This window comes from Callorhinus ursinus, unplaced genomic scaffold (assembly GCF_003265705.2).
Source record: "Callorhinus ursinus isolate GAN/ISIS: 27379988/994484 unplaced genomic scaffold, GSC_fseal_2.0 scaffold25, whole genome shotgun sequence".
Taxonomy (NCBI): Eukaryota; Metazoa; Chordata; class Mammalia; order Carnivora; family Otariidae; genus Callorhinus; species Callorhinus ursinus.
Genome location: NW_027397087.1, coordinates 2,979,276 through 3,000,820, shown reverse-complemented (window position 1 = coordinate 3,000,820; position 21,545 = coordinate 2,979,276). Strand labels below are relative to the sequence as shown.

Genomic DNA, 21,545 nt, shown 5'->3' with positions numbered 1-21,545 from the left:
ATACTTAGTGAATGAATTTGGAAGCTAGATTTTCTTTTTTCTTTCTTTCTGTTCTCTTCCCCCGGCTTCTCAGCTTCTGTACTACGCAAAGGGCCAAACCCCAGGGGGCTTCGAGGTCAGGCGGCTTCGAGATCAGGGGGCTAGCTCCAAACTTAGATTTATAATACAAAGGAGATATAAGGTAAAAACAAAACAAAACAAAACAAAGGGTGCAGTTAGTTTTTTCGCAGGTGGCTAAGGAAGTAAAGGCAAACTTCCTCTCCCTCTGCACGTTCAAAGTGTTTCAATCTGCAGCATAAATGACTTTGAATATTCTCCTACCGAAACAAATACGTGGCCAGCGCACTTGGGCTCGGCGACGCCGACCCTGCCCTTTCCCGAGCAGCTTCAGTGCCCTCACTTAGGTGGTCAGGACGTGCCTAAACATCATTCTTTTCCGGGCCAGGAGGTCCCCGTCACAGGGACGAGGCGCCGACGTGGCGCATCCTCCCCGGCCGGGCGTCTGGCAGGCAGTCGCAAGGGTCGCCGTGCCGGGCCAATGACAGGCGGCGAGGCGAACACCCGCGCGAGGCCCCGGGGCGCGTCACGGCGGGCGGCGGCGGCGGCGGCGGCGGCGGCGGCGGGTTACGGCCGCAACTTCCCGGCTCCCGCCGTCGCCCGCCGCACGCACGCGCACTGTGCCCAGCATGAGGGTCGCTGCTCTGATCAGGTAACGCGGCGCCGGAGCGACCTTCCTCCCCACCTGCCAGCCTCTCATCCTTTCCTGCTGATTGGTGGGAGCTGCAGCTACCGCTTTCGGCTGCGCGGTAAAGAGAGTGTGTGGGAACCGCGTGTCGGGGGGTCCAGCGGCTCCTCCCGGCCACAGGAAGAGGCGGAGTTTTCAGGCCATTGCCCTCGGTGTTCCGCGGCGCTGGCTTCGGCGCTGCTCCCGTCTCCCTGTCCCCGCCTCTGATTTTCTGGCCCTCAAACTTGGATTCACCGGCGGAACTTTAAAACCCACCCATGTCTGGTTTCTCTTGCCAGAGCACTGGTTTCATTGTTCTGACTCGGCCCAGGGTCGCATTCTTAAAAAGTGTAACGGACAGTGACGTTTGAAAGCCACGGTTTCACTTAGTCCTCTTCCATAGTTCCTTCAGTCTTTCTGGTCGGTCCTTCGGGTCCGCCTTTATCCCCCGAGGCTGTTAATAGCTCCAGGCCCCTCCCACTTAAGGAGGCCACCTCTCCCTCACCAGCTTGTGACAAAGGTGTGTTTTACCTTGGGGCTCAAGTACAGGAAAAGGGTCTCTTCCCTCGGGATTAAAATGGAATTTTATCAGTTTTATTCTAAAGCCAGTTGCTTTTAATACACTTTAAGTGCTTTTAGATTGACCTATGGTAACATAGTCTATTCCAAAAGAAGTTTGAAATCTATAGTAGCTCATCATATTTAGGTGTCTGAAGTAAGTCCTAAAATAACCTAAGGCTGGCCAGTTTAAATGTGTCCATATGCAATCTGTAAACTGAAGCAAAAGTAAACGTAGTACCATTTAAAAGGGAATTTAGAGTGCAGTACTTGAAAATTTGATGAGATTTGGACCTGTATAGAATATATGAGATGCACCACAACCATGTTTTCTTTTGTAAGCCCATTGAAGATTTCATAAACTTTTTTGTTCAATGTTCTAATTAACTGATACTGGCTAACAATAGTGACTTGTTAAGAACTCTTGATGTAACATTCTGATCTCTTCTGTAGTGTCTGGAATATTCCAATTTATTTTACTTCGATGCCATTTTTAGGACTTATAACCTCAAAATAATTACTGTTATTCAGCAAATTTTCTTCTGTAAGTGATTAATCTCTGACCACTGTGGTCTTCATTTGATCAAATAGACAAGAATAAAAAGTAGTCCAGGAAATGAGTAATTCACATCATATGCAGTTTGCCAGAAGTTTAACCACTGAAGTGAGATACACCAACTGAAGATTCAGATCTTGGAAGGAAGGATACAAGATTGCTGTAATCCATTACAGTAAATATTCAGTAATGTGCATATATTACTGTTAAGATAAAAAAGCAAATTACTTAAAAATGGCAGTGTTGGAAAATTCTTGCTAAATTGTAGGATCTGTATAAATGTTAGGAGAATGAATGCTATAAGTATGAATATATAACATAATTTATATGAATATGAATGCATACATTTATATGAATATACATTTGAATATATATGAATTTAAACTTAAATACAGTGAATCTATTTGTAATATATCTTGTGTGTGTGTGTGTGTATGTGTACTAAAATGAGAGATGGAATATGTTTGTGTGCTCTAAGGAATAAATGAAACCAAGATTCTCACATATCTTTAGAACATAAAGAACATTATTCTCCTTATACACAAAAGATTGAATTATTCAGTTTCACAGTTGAATGACATACCGAGAATTAGCTAAACCATTCTCTAGTTTTATAATGAGCACATTGAGTGACTTTGCTTAGTATACCAGAGTTGGGAACTAAAATTCTAATCTTTTATAGGACTTCTCACCTAACATATGCTTATGTACTTCATAATGTTCTGAGAGGTGAGTAAGTTACTCAGCATTTCCCAAACCTTTTGTTCTTACAGTCTTTATTGGACACTAGTGTTCCATAGAACACAGTTTGGGAAATACTGTGTTTTTGTTTTTTTGTTTTTTTAGATTTTATTTATTTATTAGAGAGAGAACGTGAGCAAGGGGAGTGGCAGGCAGAGGGAGAAGCAGACTCCCTGCTGAGCAGGAAGCCTGATGCAGGGCTTGATTCCAAGACCCTGGGATCATGACCTGAGCCAGGGGCAGACACTTAACCAACTGAGTCACCCAGGCGCCCCTGGGAAATACTATTTTAAAACCATGTTTGAAATCTTAGCATATTTTCAAATGAATTATAAAGCTAAGTTCTGATTGTGGATGTATACCCTTTAATCTTTAATATTCTGAAGAATTAGAATTGTGGTTATATACCTGTTAATCTTTAATATTCTAAATATTCTAAAGAATTAGTCAAATCTTTTTGTCCTGAGAAAATAGAGCAGTGAAGTTCAATAGGGGAAGTTGTGGAAGATGTAATAGGGGACTATTAGAATCTGAGGAAAGGGAGCATGATGTATAATTTCATTATGCCTCTTGAGATCTCCCATGAGAAGTTCTGGAATGGTAGTTACTGATTGGATGTAGTAGAGGCAGATAAATGTTGGGAACTAAAATACAAAGCAAAAGGGCCAGCTTCTAGGAAAAGCAGTCCCTTTTTAAAAGTTTCTTGGGCTGTAAGTATATCTGACTATTGCCTGGAGGTACACTTGCAGATTTTAGGCAAAAAATAGAAAGAATGGAAAAGGAGGGGAAGAAAGAGAGGCAATGATAATGAAGGAAGAAATATGTCTAGTGAGAAACAGCCGATTTTAAACCAAAATAAAGGTTGCCATTCAACCTTGTTATTAGATGAACTTGTCATAAAGGTTGCTGTTGGCATAAAGGTTGCCATTCAGCCTTGTTATAGATGAAACTACTTGTTTTGACTAAGTGATTTGCCCCTGCCCTCAGGAGATTTGGTCCTAGAATTTAGAAGTTCCTTTCAATCTGTTTATTAGCTCTAAGGCTCAAGCCTATCCTGCCATCATATATACAGTGATGGCTAATGTACTGATTGTACGGATACTTAACTTCAGCATTTTGTTTTCTGTCTCTACAAAATGTGAACCCACAAAGTACATCAAACTTTGTCATTAGATTGGATCTCAAATCTTTAATTTGAGTCTTTAGTTGGTGATGGTGGCCAATTGTTAGATTTCTTACAGTAGACTTCTTACAGTAGTAGAACAGATTTTTTTCTACTTTTCCATAGAGAATTTCATCTAAGGAATATATATAATATAAAAATGAAATCATTTTTTTTATTTTCAAAGCACTTTGTATATAAAGGAAAGGCACTATTATAAACCAAAGAGTTACCATATTTTGTTTAGAATGCTCTTTGTTAAAATGGCACATAATTTCATAAGCCTTTTATGAGTAGCAACCTCAGGCATTCAGATTCATTTGCTCAATGCTATGGAAATTACATGTGGGTTTTTTTTTGTATTTTAATTGTATAGCAGTCCCTCAAGTATTTGGAAAAGTTGAATAAATATATTTTGATATCTAATGATTCTATGTTTAATAATGGTCAGTAACCTGATACTTATCTTTTTATTTCTTTTTTAGTGGTGGGAAGGATAGCTGTTACAATATGATGCAGTGCATTGCTGCTGGGCATCAGATTGTTGCTTTAGCAAATCTGAGACCAGCTGAAAACCAAGGTAAGTGTATACCTTTATTTGGAAATTCTCTAAATGACTGGGACTCCAACTTCATAATTGTGTTCTATTGTGTGCAGCCTGCAAAGACAAAAATGGAACTAATATATATTTAGCACCTAATTAGATGCTAGGTTCTATGCTAAATGTTTTTAATTGCATATCTTTTATTCTTCATAAGAACTCCTAGAGAGTTTTATTAGACAAGGATATTGAGACTCCTAGTTTTATAAATTTGTCCAAGGTAAATAGCTAGAATAAACTTGCAGAGCTGAGACTTGAACCCTTGAATCTCCTTACTTCAGAGTGTACTGCTGTTCCACATTTCCAAGTGTTGTAACCAACATACAGGTAGATAAGACACAACCTCTAGGAGCTTGGGAAATAAGACATACATTGATAAATGATCCATCTTAGATGTAAGCTAAACATGTAAGACTTGAGAGAGGCATAAAGCAACACATTTCTACTTTTTATTTGCCGTGATAACAAGGACATCCACAGATAATTCACAGATCTCATTTTAACTGTGTTTTTCACTTTTCTTCCCAGTGAAATTTCCCTCGTCAGAAATTTTTCCCTGTGTCCTTCTCTGTGTCCAAGTTTCCTCTATAGATAAGGACATGAGTCATATTGGATTAAGAGTCCACCCTAATGATCTCATTTTAACTTATTACATATGCAGTGACCCTAGTTCCCGATAAGATTACATTTTGAACTCTGGATGTTAGGATTCAACCTTCAATTTCTTTTATTTTTTTGAGATCTGATTGACACATAGCATTATATGAGTTTTAGCTGTACAACATAATGATTTGATATTTGTATATATTGAAAAATGATTGCCATAATAAGTATAGTTAACATCTATCACCACACCTGGCTGTACTTTTTTCCCAATTAGAATTTTTTTAAAAAGAAAAATACTCACCAATTTGCCTTTTATACTCTTCTTTTACACCCATATAACTATAGATATTAACTGTTAAAGTATAATAGGGAGAGATTAACACTTGTCTGACTTTATTTAAACTGCTTCTCCACATGGCTCTTCTAGTAAGATCTTTTTATCATCCCCTTTACTCAGCTTTTTTCAAGACCATGCTTTTGTTCTATTGTTATTTTAGGATGAATTAAATGAGTAGTATATGTGAAAACACTAATTAGAGTTCCTGGCATGAAGTAAGCATCCAGTAAATTCAGTTGAATCTGAATCTAGTGCTAAATATGTCCCTTTTTTCTTTCTTCCTTCCTTCCTCAAGACTGCCAGTCTGTTGAATTTTTGTTTTTATATCATTTTACAGTTGTTGTCTATTTATTTTGTCTTTGATTTTTATCCCCAAATAGATTGCTTATAAGATTCTTGAGAGGAAGGTCAGATCTTCTGTGTTTCTTTAATTGCACCTCAGCACTTGGGACAGCTCTGTGCCTCTAGTAGGCATTCACTCAGTTACTGGTGGGCAGATGAATAATGACCTAACCAGAATTAGGCCTGGAAGAGCAAGCAATTATTTCAGTCAGATATTTGAATTTTCTTTCCTTCACAATTAAGACCCAAGTAATGCTGGAAGTGAAGTGGGAAGGTAGAGATTAGAAATATTTTATAGGAAGAAATAGAAAACAGGTCTTATAGAGGTTAACACGTACTCTAGGATTTTGCACTAGGATTTCAATGACGAATAATAACAGCATTTTAGAAATAAGGTGTTTGGAAAATGACCTCCTTTTTCTTACTTTAAATAATAAAGAGAAAATTCTTTGATTAAGGGTGAGTGGGAACTATACTGTAACTTCTATATTATAAAAGAAGAAGCAGAATTTTGTTACAGGCTTATGTTCTGTTATCAAAGGAAAAAAATTCCCTTATTGCCTATGGCTAATCAGCCAAGTGGGTTTTTTAAGCTTTCTGTCTGGAAGGTCTTGGTATTTAAAAGGCAGAAGTTTATATAATATATATAATACATACAATGATATAATTTCCCTCCCTGGAGTTTTGATCTTGTCTTAAGCTTTTCTACTTGAATTATTTTAGTTACTTTGTACTGAATCATTAATGTATAATCTTCCATGTGCTCATGATTCACTGGCACGTTGGGCAAGATGATAAATAAAGGGTATCTCTAAATTATACCTCAGAATGGAATGGAGACATTTACTTAGAATACTGTTAGAAAAAATTCAATAGTAAATGGAATTAAAATCTTATGAGGTAAAAGCTAGAAAATCAGCTGAAACTATAGTAATTGTAGTGGAAGAGAATGGATGGCTGTGGGTTAGTAGATGGGAAAGGTTTAGCTAATCTTGATTTAAAGTCAGCAGGAAGTTGGTGATTATTGAATGTTTCATTGATTGACTTCCTTTCCCCCCATCCAAGCATGTTGTAAAAGGAACCTTAATGAGGAATGACTGGTAGAGAGGACTCCAGTATGAAACTGGTTAGAGTGAATTCATGGCACTGGGTTTTCAGTGGGTAGTCTGCAAAGGAATTTATTCCCATCAATGGGGATAATGTGAACTTGTCATAAAACTCATAAAACCATCTCTTTAAATTTGTAGTAGGAACTTTTGTAAAATGTTAATTGAGGTGCTTCAGGCAACAGTGGAGCCTTTTGATTTTATTTGATCTCAAACCATTGTTGCAATGTAGATTCCATTAATACAAGTTATGTTGTGGTTAGGACTAAATGGAGCCTTAAAGGAAAATTGTTTTCTAGGTTTTTGAAGTCAGTAAAATGTTGTTGTTGTTGTTGTTAAGATTTATTTATTTATCCTAGAGAGACAGAGAAAGAGTGAGAGCACAAGCACGTGAGCAGTGGGGGTGGGGGGGATTGGGAGAGGGAGAGAGAGAATCCCAAGCAGACTCCCCACTAAGCACTGAGCCTGACAGGGGGCTCAAGACTGAGACTGACAGGAGCTGAAAACAAGAGTCAGATGCTCAACCCACTGAGCCACTCAGGCATCCCAGTCAGTAAAATGTTTTAATTATTATGCTAACATCAGGAGGTTTTTTGCTGAGAAGCTCAGAGTTCTTAAATATATAAATTCAGTTGTATCAATATTCTTTAAAATTAATACATTTAAAGATCCAGTGTAAGTCTGAGATGAGGATAAGCTGAAAGGTTTTTAGGTGACTTTGGCTATATCTTTACTTCCTACTGAGACCAGGAATAGATAGTTATGTAATAATAATGCAAGTACATGGAAGCCAATCTGATGTGTGGATTGGGTTCAGACCTGGTAAACAAAAATGTGATGGCATATGGTGACAGTTTTGATTACAGAAGGGGCCCTTAAAATAACAATTTTCATCCCTTTTTATAGTTTATCCTTCATACTCACATTCACTGGATATTCTTGGCATATATGCATACATACAGGTCAAACAAATTGTTTTGTAAGCTTTTTTTTTTTTACTTACTAACATATTGTGAACATCTTCCATGTCATTAAATATCCCATCACAGCATTTCCTAGGTATCTTCTTTGAAACACAAATACCTGATGAAATGTAAGTCTTCTAAGGATACATAAATTTCAGAGATGGTTCGTACTCTACCCTTATTGGAGCACCTTAAAGCACGTTAGCCTAGAAAGAATTCAGCAAAGACACCTGCTTAACATGGTTATCCCCATTTTTAATAAACTTATTTGACCATGGAATCCTTTTTGCATATAGTACCTATTAATATCTCATGGGATTCCTATTCTATAGAACATGATTTAGAAAATGCTCCTTCTTCATTTGCAATAACATGGATGGGCCTAGAGGGCATTATGCTAAGTGAAATAAGTCAGACAGGGATAGACAAATATTATATGATTTCATTTATATGTGGAATCTAAACTAAAGAAATGAACAAACACAAAAAACCAGACTCTTAAATACAGAAAACAGCTAGTGGTTGTTGGGGAAGTGGGTGGAGGGATGGATGAAATAGATGAAGTAGGTTAAGAGGTACAGACTTATATTTATAAAATGGGGTTCTAAAGCACGGCATAGGGAATATAGTCAATAGTATTGTAATAATGTTGCCTGGTGGCAGATGACTATGTTTATTGTGTAAGCACTGAGCAATGTATAGAATTGTCAAATCAAAACTAATATAACATTGTATGTCAATTATGCCTCAATAATAAATTAAAAAAAAAGAAAATGCTTGTCTTCAAAATTATATTAATGGTTGTATAGTATTTCATTATATGAATACACTATAATTTTTAGTGTATTATAAATAATGGTATGATGAATATCTGCAAATAATATCTTGTACATTCATGATTCTTTTTTCTAAAAAGTAAATATGTGAGATCAAAAAGTGTTCCAACATATTTGTAAGTTTATTTGTATCATCAAAAAGTCTGATTTAACTCATCTATTTTGAATATTTTACCTATATCAATATTTGTGAAATCTTGTGACAACCAGTGATTGTGTTACTGCTTACCTTAAGTTATGTTTCTGTACTCATTTTTAACTGCTCTAACAGTATTGAATTACTTTTTTTAATTTTTATATTTTTTATTTAATTTTTTTTTAAGATTTTATTTATTTATTTGACAGAGAGAGACACAGTAAAAGAGGGAACACAAGCAGAGGAAGCAGGAGAGGGAGAAGAGGCTTCCCGCAAGCAGGGAGCCTAATGCGGGGTTCGATCCCAGGACCCTGGGATCATGACCTGACCCAAAGGCAGACGCTTAATGACTGATCCACCCAGGTGCCCCTTTTTTCCTTTTTTTAGATAAACAATTTTATTTAAAACATATTACAAAACTTATGGGTCCACCTGAGACATGGTGATTTATTGTTATTTTTTTATTGAGATAAAATTGGTATATAATGTATTAGTTTCAGGTACACAACATAATAATTCAATATTTGTTTAACCTACAAAATAATCACCACAATACATCTGCTTACCATCTATCGCTATACAATTTACCACCTTGACCCATTTTGCCCATCTGCCTTCAATTCCCTTTTCCTCTGATAACCACAAATCTGTTCTCTTTATCTGTATGGTTTTGTTTTGGGTTTTTGTTTGTTTGTTCATTTGTTTTGCTTTTTAAATGCCATATGTAAGTGAGATCATTTGATATTTGTCTTTCTCTGTCCGACTTATTCCACTTAGCATGATGCCCTTGTATGTGGCAATATATATTGCCACATCTTCTGTACCCATTTGTCCATTGATGGACACTATTGTTTCCATGTCCTGGTTATTGTAAATAATGCTGCAGTGAACATGGAGTTGCATATATCTTTTTGAATTAGCATTTTTGTTTTCTTTGGATGAATACCCAGAGGTGGAATTGCTGGATCATATGGTAGTGCTAGTTTTAATTTTTTTAGTAACCTCCATACTGTTTTCCATATTAGCTGTATCAATTTACATTTCCACTAGTAGTGTAGGAGGATTCCCTTTTCTCCGCATCCTCTCCAACTCTTGTCATTTTTTTTATCTTATTAATAATTGCCATTCTGGCCAGTATGAAGTGCTCATTGTGGTTTTGATTTGATTCTCTGATAATTCATGATGTTTAACATTTTTTTCATGGGCCTGTTGGTCACCTCTATGTCTTTGGAAAAATACCTGTTTAGATCCTCTGACCATTTTTATGTGGATTGTTTGGTTTTTTGTTTTGTTTTTGCTCTCAAGTTGTGTAAGTTCTTTATATATTTTGGCTATTAACCCTTTATTGGATATATGATTTGAAAATCTTTTCCTCCATTCCTTTTTCATTTTGTAGGTAGTTTCTTTTGCTATATAGAAGCTTTTTATAGGTGTAGTCCCATTTGCTTATTTTTGCTTTTGGAGTCAAATCCAAAAATTCAATGCCAAGACCAGTGTCAAAGAACTTACCATCTATGTTTTCTTCTAGAATTATTATGGTTTCAGGTCTTTCATCTATTTTGAGTTCTAATTTGTTCAAGTCTTTAATCTATTTTGAATTCATTTAGTATATGGTATATGTAGTTTTATTCTTTTGAAGGTGACTGTCCAGCTTTCTCAACACCATTTATTATTATTCTCAACACCATTTATCCTTTCCCCAATGTATATTCTTGGCTCCTTTGTAGTAAAGTAATTGGCCACTATGTGTGGGTTTATTTGTGGGCTCACTATTCTTTTCCACTGCTCTATGTGTCTGTTTTTATGCCAATACCATATTGTTTCGATTATTATAGCTTTGTAGTACAGTTTGAAGTCAAGGAGCTTGACACCTCCTTGTTTATTCTTCTTTCTCAAGATTGGTTTGGCCATTGAGGGTCTTTTGTAGTTCCATATAAGTTTTAAAATTATTTGGTCTAGTTCTGTGAAAAGTGTCATGGGAATTTTGATAGGTAATGCATTGAATCTATAGATTGCTTTGGTTTAGTATGGACATCTTAACAATGTTAATTCTTCCGACCCATGAGCATGGAGTATCTTTCCATTTATTTGTGTCCTCTTCAGTTTCTTTCACCAGTATCTTTATAGTTTTCAGTTTGCAGGACTTTTACCTCCTTGGTTAGATTTATTCCTAGGTATTTTATTCTTTTTGATGCAATTGTAAATAGAATTGTTTTCTTGATTTCTCTTTTTGGTGGTTTGTTATTAGTGTACAAAAATGTGACAGACTTCTGTATACTGATTTTGTATCCTGCAACTTTTCTGAATTCATTCATTGGTTCTAATAGTTTTTTTGTGGAGTCTGTAGGGTTTTATATATATATATATCTAGTATCATGTCATCTGCAAATAGTGACAGTTTTACTTCTTCCTAATGTGGACTGTTTTTTTTTGCTTACTTGCTGTGACCAGGGCTTCCAGTACTATGTTGAATAAAAGCGATGAGAGTGGCGGGGTGCCTGGGTGGCTCAGTTGGTTAAGTATCCAGCTCTTGGTTTTGGCTCAAGTCATGATCTCATGGGTTGTGGGATCGAGCCCCGTGTCAGGCCCTATGCTCAGTGCAAAGTCTGCTTGAGATTCTCTGTCTCTGCCCCCTCTCTCTGCTCATGTTCTCTCTCTATGTCTCAAATAAATAAAATCTTTTTTTAAAAAGTGGTGAGAATGGGTGTCATTGTCTTATTCCAGTCTTAGAGGAAAAGCTTTCAACTTCTCACTATTGAGTATGATGTTAGCTGTAGTCTTGTTATACATAGCCTTTATTATGTTGAGGTACATTCCCTCTATATCCATTTTGCTGAGAATTTTTATTATAAATGGATGCCAAATTTTGTTAAATGCTTTTTCTGCATCTGTTGAGGTGATCATATGATTTTTAGCCTTCATTTGTTAATGTGGTGCCTCATGTTAATTGATTTGCAGATGTTGAACTGTCTTACTACCCTGGAGTAAATCCCACTTGATCATGGTGTATGTTCCTGTTAATGTATTGTTGAATTCATTTGGCTAATATTTTGTTGAGGATTTTTGCATCTGTGTTCCTTAGGGATATTTGGCCTGTTATTTTCTTGTTTTGTGGTATTCTACTCTGGTTTGTTATCAGGGTAAAGCTGGCCTTGTAAAATGAGTTTGAAAGTGTTCTTAAGTTTTTTTGGAGGAGTTTGAGAATGATAGGTATAAAATATTTTTTGAATGTTTGGTAGAATTCACCAGTGAAACCATTTGGTCCTGGACTTTTGTTTGTTGGGAGGTTTTTGATTCCTGATTCAATCTCCTTACTAGTTGGTACTCTCTTCAGATTTTCAATTTCTTAAAGATTTAGTCTTGGAAGACTGTATGTTTCTAAAAACATCCATTTCTTCTACATTGCCCAATTTCTTGGCATGTAATTGTTCTTAACACCAATGATCCTTTGTATTTATGTGGTATCAGTTGTAACATGTCCTCTTTCATTTCTGATTTTATTTATTCAAAGTCCTCTTATTTTCTTGCTGACTCTAGCTAAAGTTTTGTCAATTTTACATTTTCCAAGAACCAGCTCTTAATTTCATTGATCTTCTCTTTTGTCTTTTTAATCTCTATTTCATTTATTTCTGCTCTACTCTGTGTTGTTCCCTTACTTCTAACTTTGGGCTTTGTTTATTCTTTTTCTCGTTCTTTAGATGTTAAGTTAGATGGTCTATTTGAGATTTGTCTTGTTTCTTGAGGTAGGCCCATATTGCTATGAACTACCCTCTGATAACTGCCTTTGCTGCATCCCATAGATGTTGGATTGTTGCATTTCCATTTTCATTTGTCTCAAGGTATTTTTTGACTTCCCCTTTGATTTCTTTATTGACCCATTAGTTCAGTAGCATGTTGTTTAATCTCCACATACTTGTGATTTTTCCAGTTTTCTTCTTGTAATTGATCTCTAGTTTTCATACTGTTGTGGTCAGAGAATATGCTCAATATTATTTCAGACTTCTTAAATTTATTGTATTTTTTTGTGGCCTAATATGAGATCTATCCTGGAGAATGTTCTGTGTGCACTTGAGAAGAATGTGTGTATTCTGCTGCTTTTGGATGGGATGTTCTGTATAAAATATCAAGTCCATCTGGTCTTATGTGTCATTTAAGGCTGATGTTTCCTTGTTGATTTTTCTCTCTGGATGATCTATTTATTGATGTAAGTAGGGGTATTAAAGTTCTCTACTATATTGTATTGCTGTTAATTTCTCCTTTTGGTCTGGTAATATTTGATCTTGTAATATTTCTATAATTAGGTGCTTCTCTGTTGGCACACAAATACTTACAAATTTTATATCATCTTTTTGGATTGACCCTTTTCTCATTGTATGATGCTCTTTGTCTTTTGTTACTGTCTTTGTTTTAAAGTCTATTTTGTCAGATACAAGTATAGCAATACCACTTTTCTTTTTGTTTCCATTTGCATGGAATATCTTTTCCATCCCTTGATTTTCATTCTTTGTGTGTCCTTAGATCTAAAGTTAGTCTCTTGGGGCACCTGGGTGGCTCAGTCATTAAGCGTCTGCCTTTGGCTCAGGTCATGATCCCAGGCCCCGCATCAGGCTCCCTGCTCTGTGGGAAGCCTGCTTCTCCCTCTCCCACTCCTCCTGCTTGTGTTTCCTCTCTCGCTGTGTCTCTCTCTGTCAAATAAATAAAATCTTTAAAAAAATAATAAAGTTAGTCTCTTTTAGGCAAAAGAGATGAGTCTTGTGATTTGCTTTTTTTTTTAATAAATCCATTCAGTCACACTGTGTCTTTTGATTGGAAAGTGTGGTCCATTTATATTTAAAGTAATTATTGATAGGTATATAACATATTCTCATTTTGTTAAGTTTTCTGTCTTTTTGTAGTTTCTCTCTGTTAATTTCTTCTTTTCTTGCTGTCTTCCCTTTTGGTTTAATGCCTTTTTTTAGTGTTATGTTTAGATTCCTTTCTTATTATTTTCTGTGTATCTACTATAGGTTTTTCGTTTTTGGTTTTTGGTTGTTTTTGGTTAAGTTTCATTTATATATAACAGTCTATATATAGCAGTCTGTTTTAAGTTGATAGCAACTTTAATTTGAATGCATTCTAAAAGCTACATTTCCTCCCCCACATTTTATGTTTCTAATATTGTACATCTTTTAATTTTGTATATCCCTTAAATGACTGTTGCAGTTATAATTTTTCTACTTTTGCTCTTTAGCCTTTAAGCTGATTTTATGTGGTTAATTTACTACCTTTACTATTTATTTGCCCATTAGATTTTTACTTGCATATGTGTTCTAGTTATTAGATAGTGCCCTTTCTTTATACCCTAAAGAAGTCCCTTTAAAATTTCTTATAAGGCCAGTTTAGTGGTGGTAAACTCCTTTAGTTTTTCTTGTCTGGAAAACTCATTATCTCTCCTTCAATTCTGAAAGATAATTTTGCTAGGTAGATTATTCTTGGTTGGAAGTTTTGTTTTGTTTTGTTTTCCCTTTCAGCACTTTGAGTATATTATAATACCCTCTTCGGACCTGCAGAGTTTCTGCTGAAAAATCAGCTGATAGTCCTATGGGGGCACGGGGGTTCCCTTGTATGTAACTGGTAGCTTTTTTTCTTGCTGCTTTTAATATTCTCTCTTTATCTTTACCTTTTGATATTTTAATTATAATGTATCTTGGTTTGGATTTTTTTGGGTTCATCTTATTTGGAACTCTCTTTGCTTTCTGGACCTGGATGTTTGTTTCCTCAGGTTAGGGAAGTTTTCAGCCATTATTTCTTCAATAAGCTTTCTGCTTCTTTCTCTCTTCTCCTTTGGAACCTCAGTAATGTGAATGTTATTACCCTTAATGTTGTCTCGTAAGTCACTATCTTCAGTTAATTATTTTTTTCTTTTTACTGCTCTTTTTGGGTGAGTTCCATTGCTTTGTCTTGAAGCTCACTGATCCCTTTTTCTCCTTTGTCTAGTCTGCTATTAAACCCCTGTAATGTATTTTTCAATTCGGTTATTGTATTCTTCAGCTCTGTGACTTCTGTTTGGTACTTTCTTATATTTTCTGCCTCATTGTTAAAGTTTCACTGTGCTCATCCATTCTTTGCTTGAGTTCAGTGAACATCTTTATGAATACTGCTTTGAACTCTAAATCAGGGGAATTACTTAATTCCACTTCATTAGGATGTTTTTCTGATGTTTTTTCTTGTTCTTTAATTTGGAACATATTCCTTTATTTTCCCAGTTTGCTTTACTCTCTCTGTTTGTTTCTATGTATTAGATGAAACAGCCACCTCTTCCAATCTTTAAGGAATTGGTAAGGAATGGGTAAAGTTATGGGCATGCCCCACCCTCAGCTCTCTTTCCTGGCCTTGGTAAATCCACGGGTGAACCCCAGCTCCAGTGCTCTTTTCGTGCATTGCCAAAGCTGTGGGCATGTCCTACCCCAGTGTTCCTCCCACATCTTGCTAAAGCCATGAATGTGCTCTGCACTCAGCACTCTTCCCCTGCATCACTATAACCCTCAGTACTCTCCTACAGCCTCACTAAAGCTGGCCTTCTGTAGGAGTTGAACTGTGTTGTTCAGCTTTGCCCTAGCTCTTGGTTGTCTCATGAACTTTTGTGATTGTCTAAGTAGACTGATTTATTCTTGGTCCCCATTGTTGAAGGAGTGCCAAGACCTGTCAGTGTTCCAAACAGAGTGATCTCAAGTCAAGACCTCATTTCAGGCTGACTGGAAACAGATTCTCAGGCAGCAGCTTTTAAAGAATGCAAATATATACACTTCTGTGGGACTACAAGTGTAAACTCTGCTGCCAGACCAGAAGATCTGGAGGTGTCCCCTGGGCAACAGTTATAAAAAGCAGGGCTTCAGACAAGTGTATACACTTCTTTCCAGGAGGTATCAGTGAGCTGTGATAAGGCCACGGGAGGGCTCAAAGAAGGTATCTCCCTGCCTTTGGTCCCTGAGAGCACCCCTGTAATCTCTAGATATGTGACTAACATGAAGCCTGTTCCACAGGTTGAAACTCTAGGACAAGTAGATGGGCCTTTTTCACAGGCACACTTGATTGCTGTCTGTGCAGTGCTATGGGTTTGGTAACCTGTGTAGAACTGTCTTTCTGATTTTTATAGTCCTGTGGGGCCCAGCAACAGAAGCCCCTCTGCTATCAGGCTGGGTGATCAAGGGGTATCCCTTGTATGGACTGTGCTTGATGGCCAGCTTTAGTGCGGCTGCAGGAGAGTGCTGAGGGTTATAGTGATGCAGGGGAAGAGTGCTGGGTGCAGAGCACACTCATGGCTTTAGCAAGATGTGGGAGGAACACTGGGGTAGAACATGCCCACAGCTTTGGCAATGCAGGAAAAGAGCACTGGAGCTGGGGCTTACCCATGGACTTACCAAGGCCAGGAAAGAGCACTGAGGGTGGGGCAAGCCCATAACTTTACCCATGTAGGAGAAAAGTGCTGGGGGCCAGACACCTGCACTTGCCACCAGTACTAGCAAAGTAGAGAGAGATGGAGAGTGGGGAAAATGATGCTTTCCATCTCCAAAGAAAGTCCCCACTTGTCCCTGCTCCTTCAGCAGACACTTTTATATTAGCAAATGAATCTTCACGTATAATCCAGTCATTTCTCAAACTGCTGACTTTTTGCTGGGTCCTGGGAGGAGTGAGTCATTGCACAAGCTCCTCAAAAGGAGTATCTCAAATCCCTGCGTTTCCCCAGTCCTCTTGGGTGTATGCCCCATTGGTTTTCAAAGCCAGATGTTTGGGGGGGGCCTTGTCTTTCCAGTGCAGGTCCTACAGGGTTGGGGTGTCAGATGGCATAAACCCCTCACTCCTCAGAGAAAGGCTTCAGTATTGTGAGATCCCTCCCTATTGTAGGTCACTACTAGGGTTTGGGGTGAGATCGAGTCTCTGCTTCTGCCACCCACCTTGATGTGGCCCATTTATCCCTTGTTGTGGAGGGGGCTATTCAGCTAGAATTCAACAGGAATTATTCCATATGTAACTGTAGTTTTGGTATATCTGAGGAAGGAGGTGAGTTCATGTTCTTTTTATGCAGCCATCTTTGACTGCCTCATAATTTATATATTTTTATATGTCTTGTTTGAAATACTGAATATAAAATATATCAAGAGCATGTAATTTATTTTTACAAATATTTTCACTTGTTAACCAAGTAGCTATTTAGTTAAAAAAGGTTTTTTTTTCCTAGAACTCTAGATGACTTTGTAAATAACCTTGAATGATTTGAGAAACATTTATGTAATAGAATCTTTAATTGAATAAACTAATCAAAATTTATTGGCTATATTCTTCTCTTTAAACATTTATTGTATATAGTTTTAAAAATTTATATGTATTTGTAATTAGCAGTAGAGATGACTAGAGCTGATGTGAACTGGATGCAGCTATGGACAAATGTGCAACTCTTTATTTCACTTCATAAATGCAGAGAGATATAGTAAGTCTCCAAGCAGTGAAACTCTGATGAACTTTCAAATCTTTCTTTTTTACTCTGTTTTACTGATTATTTCCACTTTCATTGTTTTAGTGGGGTCAGATGAACTGGATAGCTACATGTATCAGACAGTGGGTCATCACGCAATTGATTTGTATGCAGAAGCGATGGCTCTTCCCCTCTATCGCCGCACCATAAGAGGAAGGAGTGTGGATACAGGACGAGTGTACACCAAATGTGAAGGTGATGAGGTTGAAGATCTCTATGAGCTTTTGAAACTTGTTAAGGTATGCCCAGTGACCAATTACATCAACTGAATTATTTAGTAATAAATAATTAACAACTGTTAATTCCATTACCTGAATTATTTAGTAATAAATAATTAACAACTGTTAGTGTTCCAACTATTGTTTGAAAAGATATTTTGTGTTTTTGGATGAAAAGAAAACTTACTATGTCTTTATATTAAATACTACTTAAAAACAAAACTTTTGGTATTGTTTGGCATTCAGGGTTGTCAGATGATATTTAATTAAGTTTTCCTTAGGATTTTGTAGCTGATGAAATTTTAATCTTTTTTTAAGCAAATACTTATTGAATGCCTACTATGTGCATGGTATATAGTTCTAGGCACTGGAGATAGGGCAATGAACAGATCAGACAAAGCCTTGTTCTGCTGGAGCTTACTTTCCAGTGGAAGCAAACAGATAGTAGACAAGCAAATCATATGCTTGGTGGTAAAGAGTATTATGGAGAAGAATGAAACAGTCAAGGTGATGAGTGATGACGAGGGGTGGTCAAGCAAGACCTTTCTGGTATGGTGAAATTTAAGTAGACCTAATGAAAGTGAGAGACTGAGCCTTGCTTAAATCTAGTAAGAGAGGTATAAATTAAATACTTAAGTCCTGGTACATAAGAGTTTAGCAGCCATTGTGCATTCATTGTTAATTTTTCTAAATAGAAAATTTAGGAGAGAAAGTATGGGACTCATATATCTAATAGATACTATATTCAGTACATGTTAATTCATGGAGATTATTTTATAATAAGCCATTATCTTTTCGTTTTCATTGATAGTTAACTGAATACATTCTGTATTCTTCTTAACATGAATTTTTTTCAGTCAGCTATAGTCAGTTCATACAAGGCATATCTAATGAAATAGAGACTTTAAGCTGATATTTCCTGCTTGTCTTAGCATTTTTTTCACAAAAGAAAGGAAGATTTCTTTCCTTTCTACCAAGGGACATTGCATTTCATTTTCTCATTCTTCAGAGAAGCTCGGCGTTTCAGAAGTTACATTATGAACTAATGTCATGAAAATTTGCTGGTCTCAAATAGTTACTTCAGTGTTATACTTTAAATTTGATGCTGATCAAAGCTTAATACCAATTAAGGATTTTGATTAAGAAAAATATATGAAGCATTTAAATTCTTTCAAAGTTTGCTTGATTGAAATATTTCTCATTTTGTATGTCAGAACATTTTCATTTTTTTTTACCCTTTAAAAAAGAAACTGATAGGGAAAATTTTTTGAATAATGCCATAATTTAGTTATGGATAGCATAAGAAGTAGATATTTTTCAAAGGAAATTTCAGGGACCTCCTTTCTTTCCTGTGGGAAGAGACATACTAATGACAACTATTTTGATTTTCAAACAAGGGAGAAAGGCATAAAAGTTCCACCTTAAATGGTCTTCTCTATATAAATAAGATCTTGACACTGTTCTCTTTAAGATGTGAAATAATGAGCGCAAAGTCTGCATTTTTTAAATTTCTTTTTCAGGGTACAAAGAAATTGGGTAATAAGTTTTTAGCATAAACCGATATTACAAAATGGTGGGACTCACATGAGAAGTAATTGGATTGCTTAAAAATCACTGATAACTGATAACTTTGGAGAAACTATGTGATAATAACAGCCTTCCAAGAAAGGGAAGGATAATAAATTACTAATCAATTTAATTAAAAATGGGCAGATTAGTAGTAATTAAGAAGAAATTTCCCTTTTGATCCATGCTGTCTTTGGAGAAATGGATGCTTTGCCATTATCTTTATAGTAACCGTCAGTTATGACATAAATTAATGCTAATGTTAAATCTTGACAACTGCTTTGGAAGTTCGTACATGATAATTATAACTATAGTTGAAAGAGATGTTATCAAGTTGTCGGGGACTAAATAGTTCCTTCTTTTTCTGTATAGAAATAGTAATTTTACTGTAGGATATTTTAAGGACATAAATATTGGAAATGTATTGCTTTTATGGAAGATATTGTATAATGAGGTTTTATAGTTAAATCCATTTATGAAACACTGGTGTAAGGATTCCAATAGAGGTCTTACATATTCTAACAAATAATTGAGTAATTATGGAAAAAAACGAATCTAGAAGAACTATAATTCTTCAAGTTAGTGTTTACTCATTCTAAGAAAAAGATGGAATTGCAATTTTTAATCCTTTGACTATTAATGAGCTTTGGAAGCATTTAGATTCATTTTCATTGTAAACATTTATTTATAACAGGTTGCAGTTTTGTGACTTTTATATGTACGTCAGTCTTTTGGTTTTGTATCTCTTTTTTCCCCAAAATAGTAGAGCTAATTTTTGAGTAGGAGAGGTTTCTTTTTGCAAAGTATGTTGATGACTAATTGCTGAAAAGAAGTCGCAATGATTAACTATTTTGTAGAAGTTTTGAAAACTAATAGAAATGTAATAAGCCTTTATATCTCATAGATTACCAGGTGATTTTGACAAGTAGATACATATGTGTATCTCAAAGTTACAAAATAACCTGATTTTCATATAGCTAGCCTTTTTTTATTCTTTAGAATTTATTTAATATTAAAATGTCTCCATGGTTTTCATCTGGATTAATTTGGCATAAGGATAACTTGGATTATCTCCTGGAAATACAGTAATTTTCAAATTCTTTGTGTTTTCTTTTTAAGTCATGGAAGAAATGTAATCATTACTGAAGGGTACATGTAAACACCATATCCCTATGGAGAATATATTTAAGGATTAACATATTCATTCTTTCTCCAGTGGTTTGGAGGCACTTCTTACTGTTCCTGATATCTTCCTCTTTCTTGGTTATTCCCTCTTTTCAAGTAGAGTCCATCTTTAAGAAACTTCCATAGAGAAGGTACTTTGAAATCCTTATATTTTGGCAATGTTCCTTTTCTGCCACCACATTTCATGGATACGTTGTTTGAACTTAAAATTTTAGATTGAAAAGTAATTTTTCCTCAAACCATTGAAGATATTGCGCTATGGTCTGGTAACATTTTGCTGATGAGAAATTTGAGGCTGATGTGATTTTTGTTCTTTTAAGCTAAGTCGTTTTTCCTCCCTGTTAAATTTTATGATTGTGTCTTTATGGTTGGTGTACTGAAATGTCACAATAATGCATTCGATATTGAAGGTTGCTTCTCCAGTATCTGTTCTGAGCTTCCTGTTGAGTGACAGCATGTGCCTGTCCTTTTTCCCATAATGACCGTTTAGGGATGGTATTAATCCAGGTGAAAGCCAGTCACAACATGGCATTCTCCTGACTATGGTGATTGGATCAGGGATGGTTTTGTTAACCTATGTGTACCAAATAGAATGAAGCCTAGGATGAGAGATGGTTGGCAAAAGATAAACACTTTCTCTAGTACAGAAGGATGTGTGGATGTAAGACCTAGAACTGCTATGGCTTTTTGTTTTTGGATGGAAGAAAACCTGATATCAAATCTGACACAAAACATAGCAGAGCCCATATGATTGCAATTTGAGGAAGGCTCTGTGACATCCTCTTCCTTTATTTGATAATTTGCTCTCCTGATTCTCTCTATTCTCCTTTTCTGTTACTCTCATTGATCAGATGTTAGACATCCTAGATTGAATCTTCATGTCTCTTGTCTTTTTTCACATTATTTTCTACCCTTGTGTCATTTTGTTGTACATTATGTGAGATTTCCTTTTTAAATGCCCTACTTTCTTAGCAATCATATTTTCAGTATTCAGTAACTTTGTTTATTGATTGTTTCTTTTTTATAACAGCTTATTTCTCCTTCAATAGATATAACATCAAATTAGTTTTTTTAAACATCATCTTTTGTTTCCTAAAATATTAATGTTTTCTTTAGGGTCTTTTTTCTTTTATTTTTTTCTCTTTCATGTTGTAGTCTTTTCTCAGCTGTTTTGGTTGTGTATTCATATCTAAGAATAAGGCAAGAGCAAAGCTGACTATGAACATTTTTGATTTTAGAGTTTTCAGCCCCACATCTCACACTTGTTGTACCTGGAGTTCAGGATAATGTAGCCTAGTTTGTTTTCTTCCTTGGCTTTCTTCTCTTCAATACAAATAGTAGGTTACAGCTTCTTATGCTGATTTATCAGTCATTGTTCCTTCTTGATCTGTTGA

At 36.0% G+C, this 21,545-nt stretch overlaps 1 protein-coding gene across 7 annotated transcripts in view; it reads left to right on the top strand.

Annotated features, from left to right (window-relative positions):
- The first annotated feature begins 553 nt into the window (after positions 1 to 553).
- DPH6 (diphthamine biosynthesis 6) overlaps positions 554 to 21,545 on the top strand; it is a 204,828-nt gene continuing 183,836 nt past the window's right edge. For 4 of the 7 annotated variants that reach the window (XR_012373591.1, XM_073876763.1, XM_073876762.1 and 1 more), the window contains exons 1-3: positions 554 to 709; positions 4,227 to 4,321; positions 17,228 to 17,421. Coding sequence is in view for 6 of the 7 variants with exons in the window: in XM_073876763.1 (XP_073732864.1) it covers positions 687 to 709; positions 4,227 to 4,321; positions 17,228 to 17,421 (312 nt within the window). In the remaining variant the exon portion in view is untranslated. Of the gene's footprint in view, positions 710 to 850; positions 1,245 to 2,520; positions 2,568 to 4,226; positions 4,322 to 17,046; positions 17,138 to 17,227; positions 17,422 to 21,545 lie in introns of those variants that run through there. The other 3 variants (XM_073876764.1, XM_025883709.2, XM_025883708.2) reach the window with 3 other exon arrangements.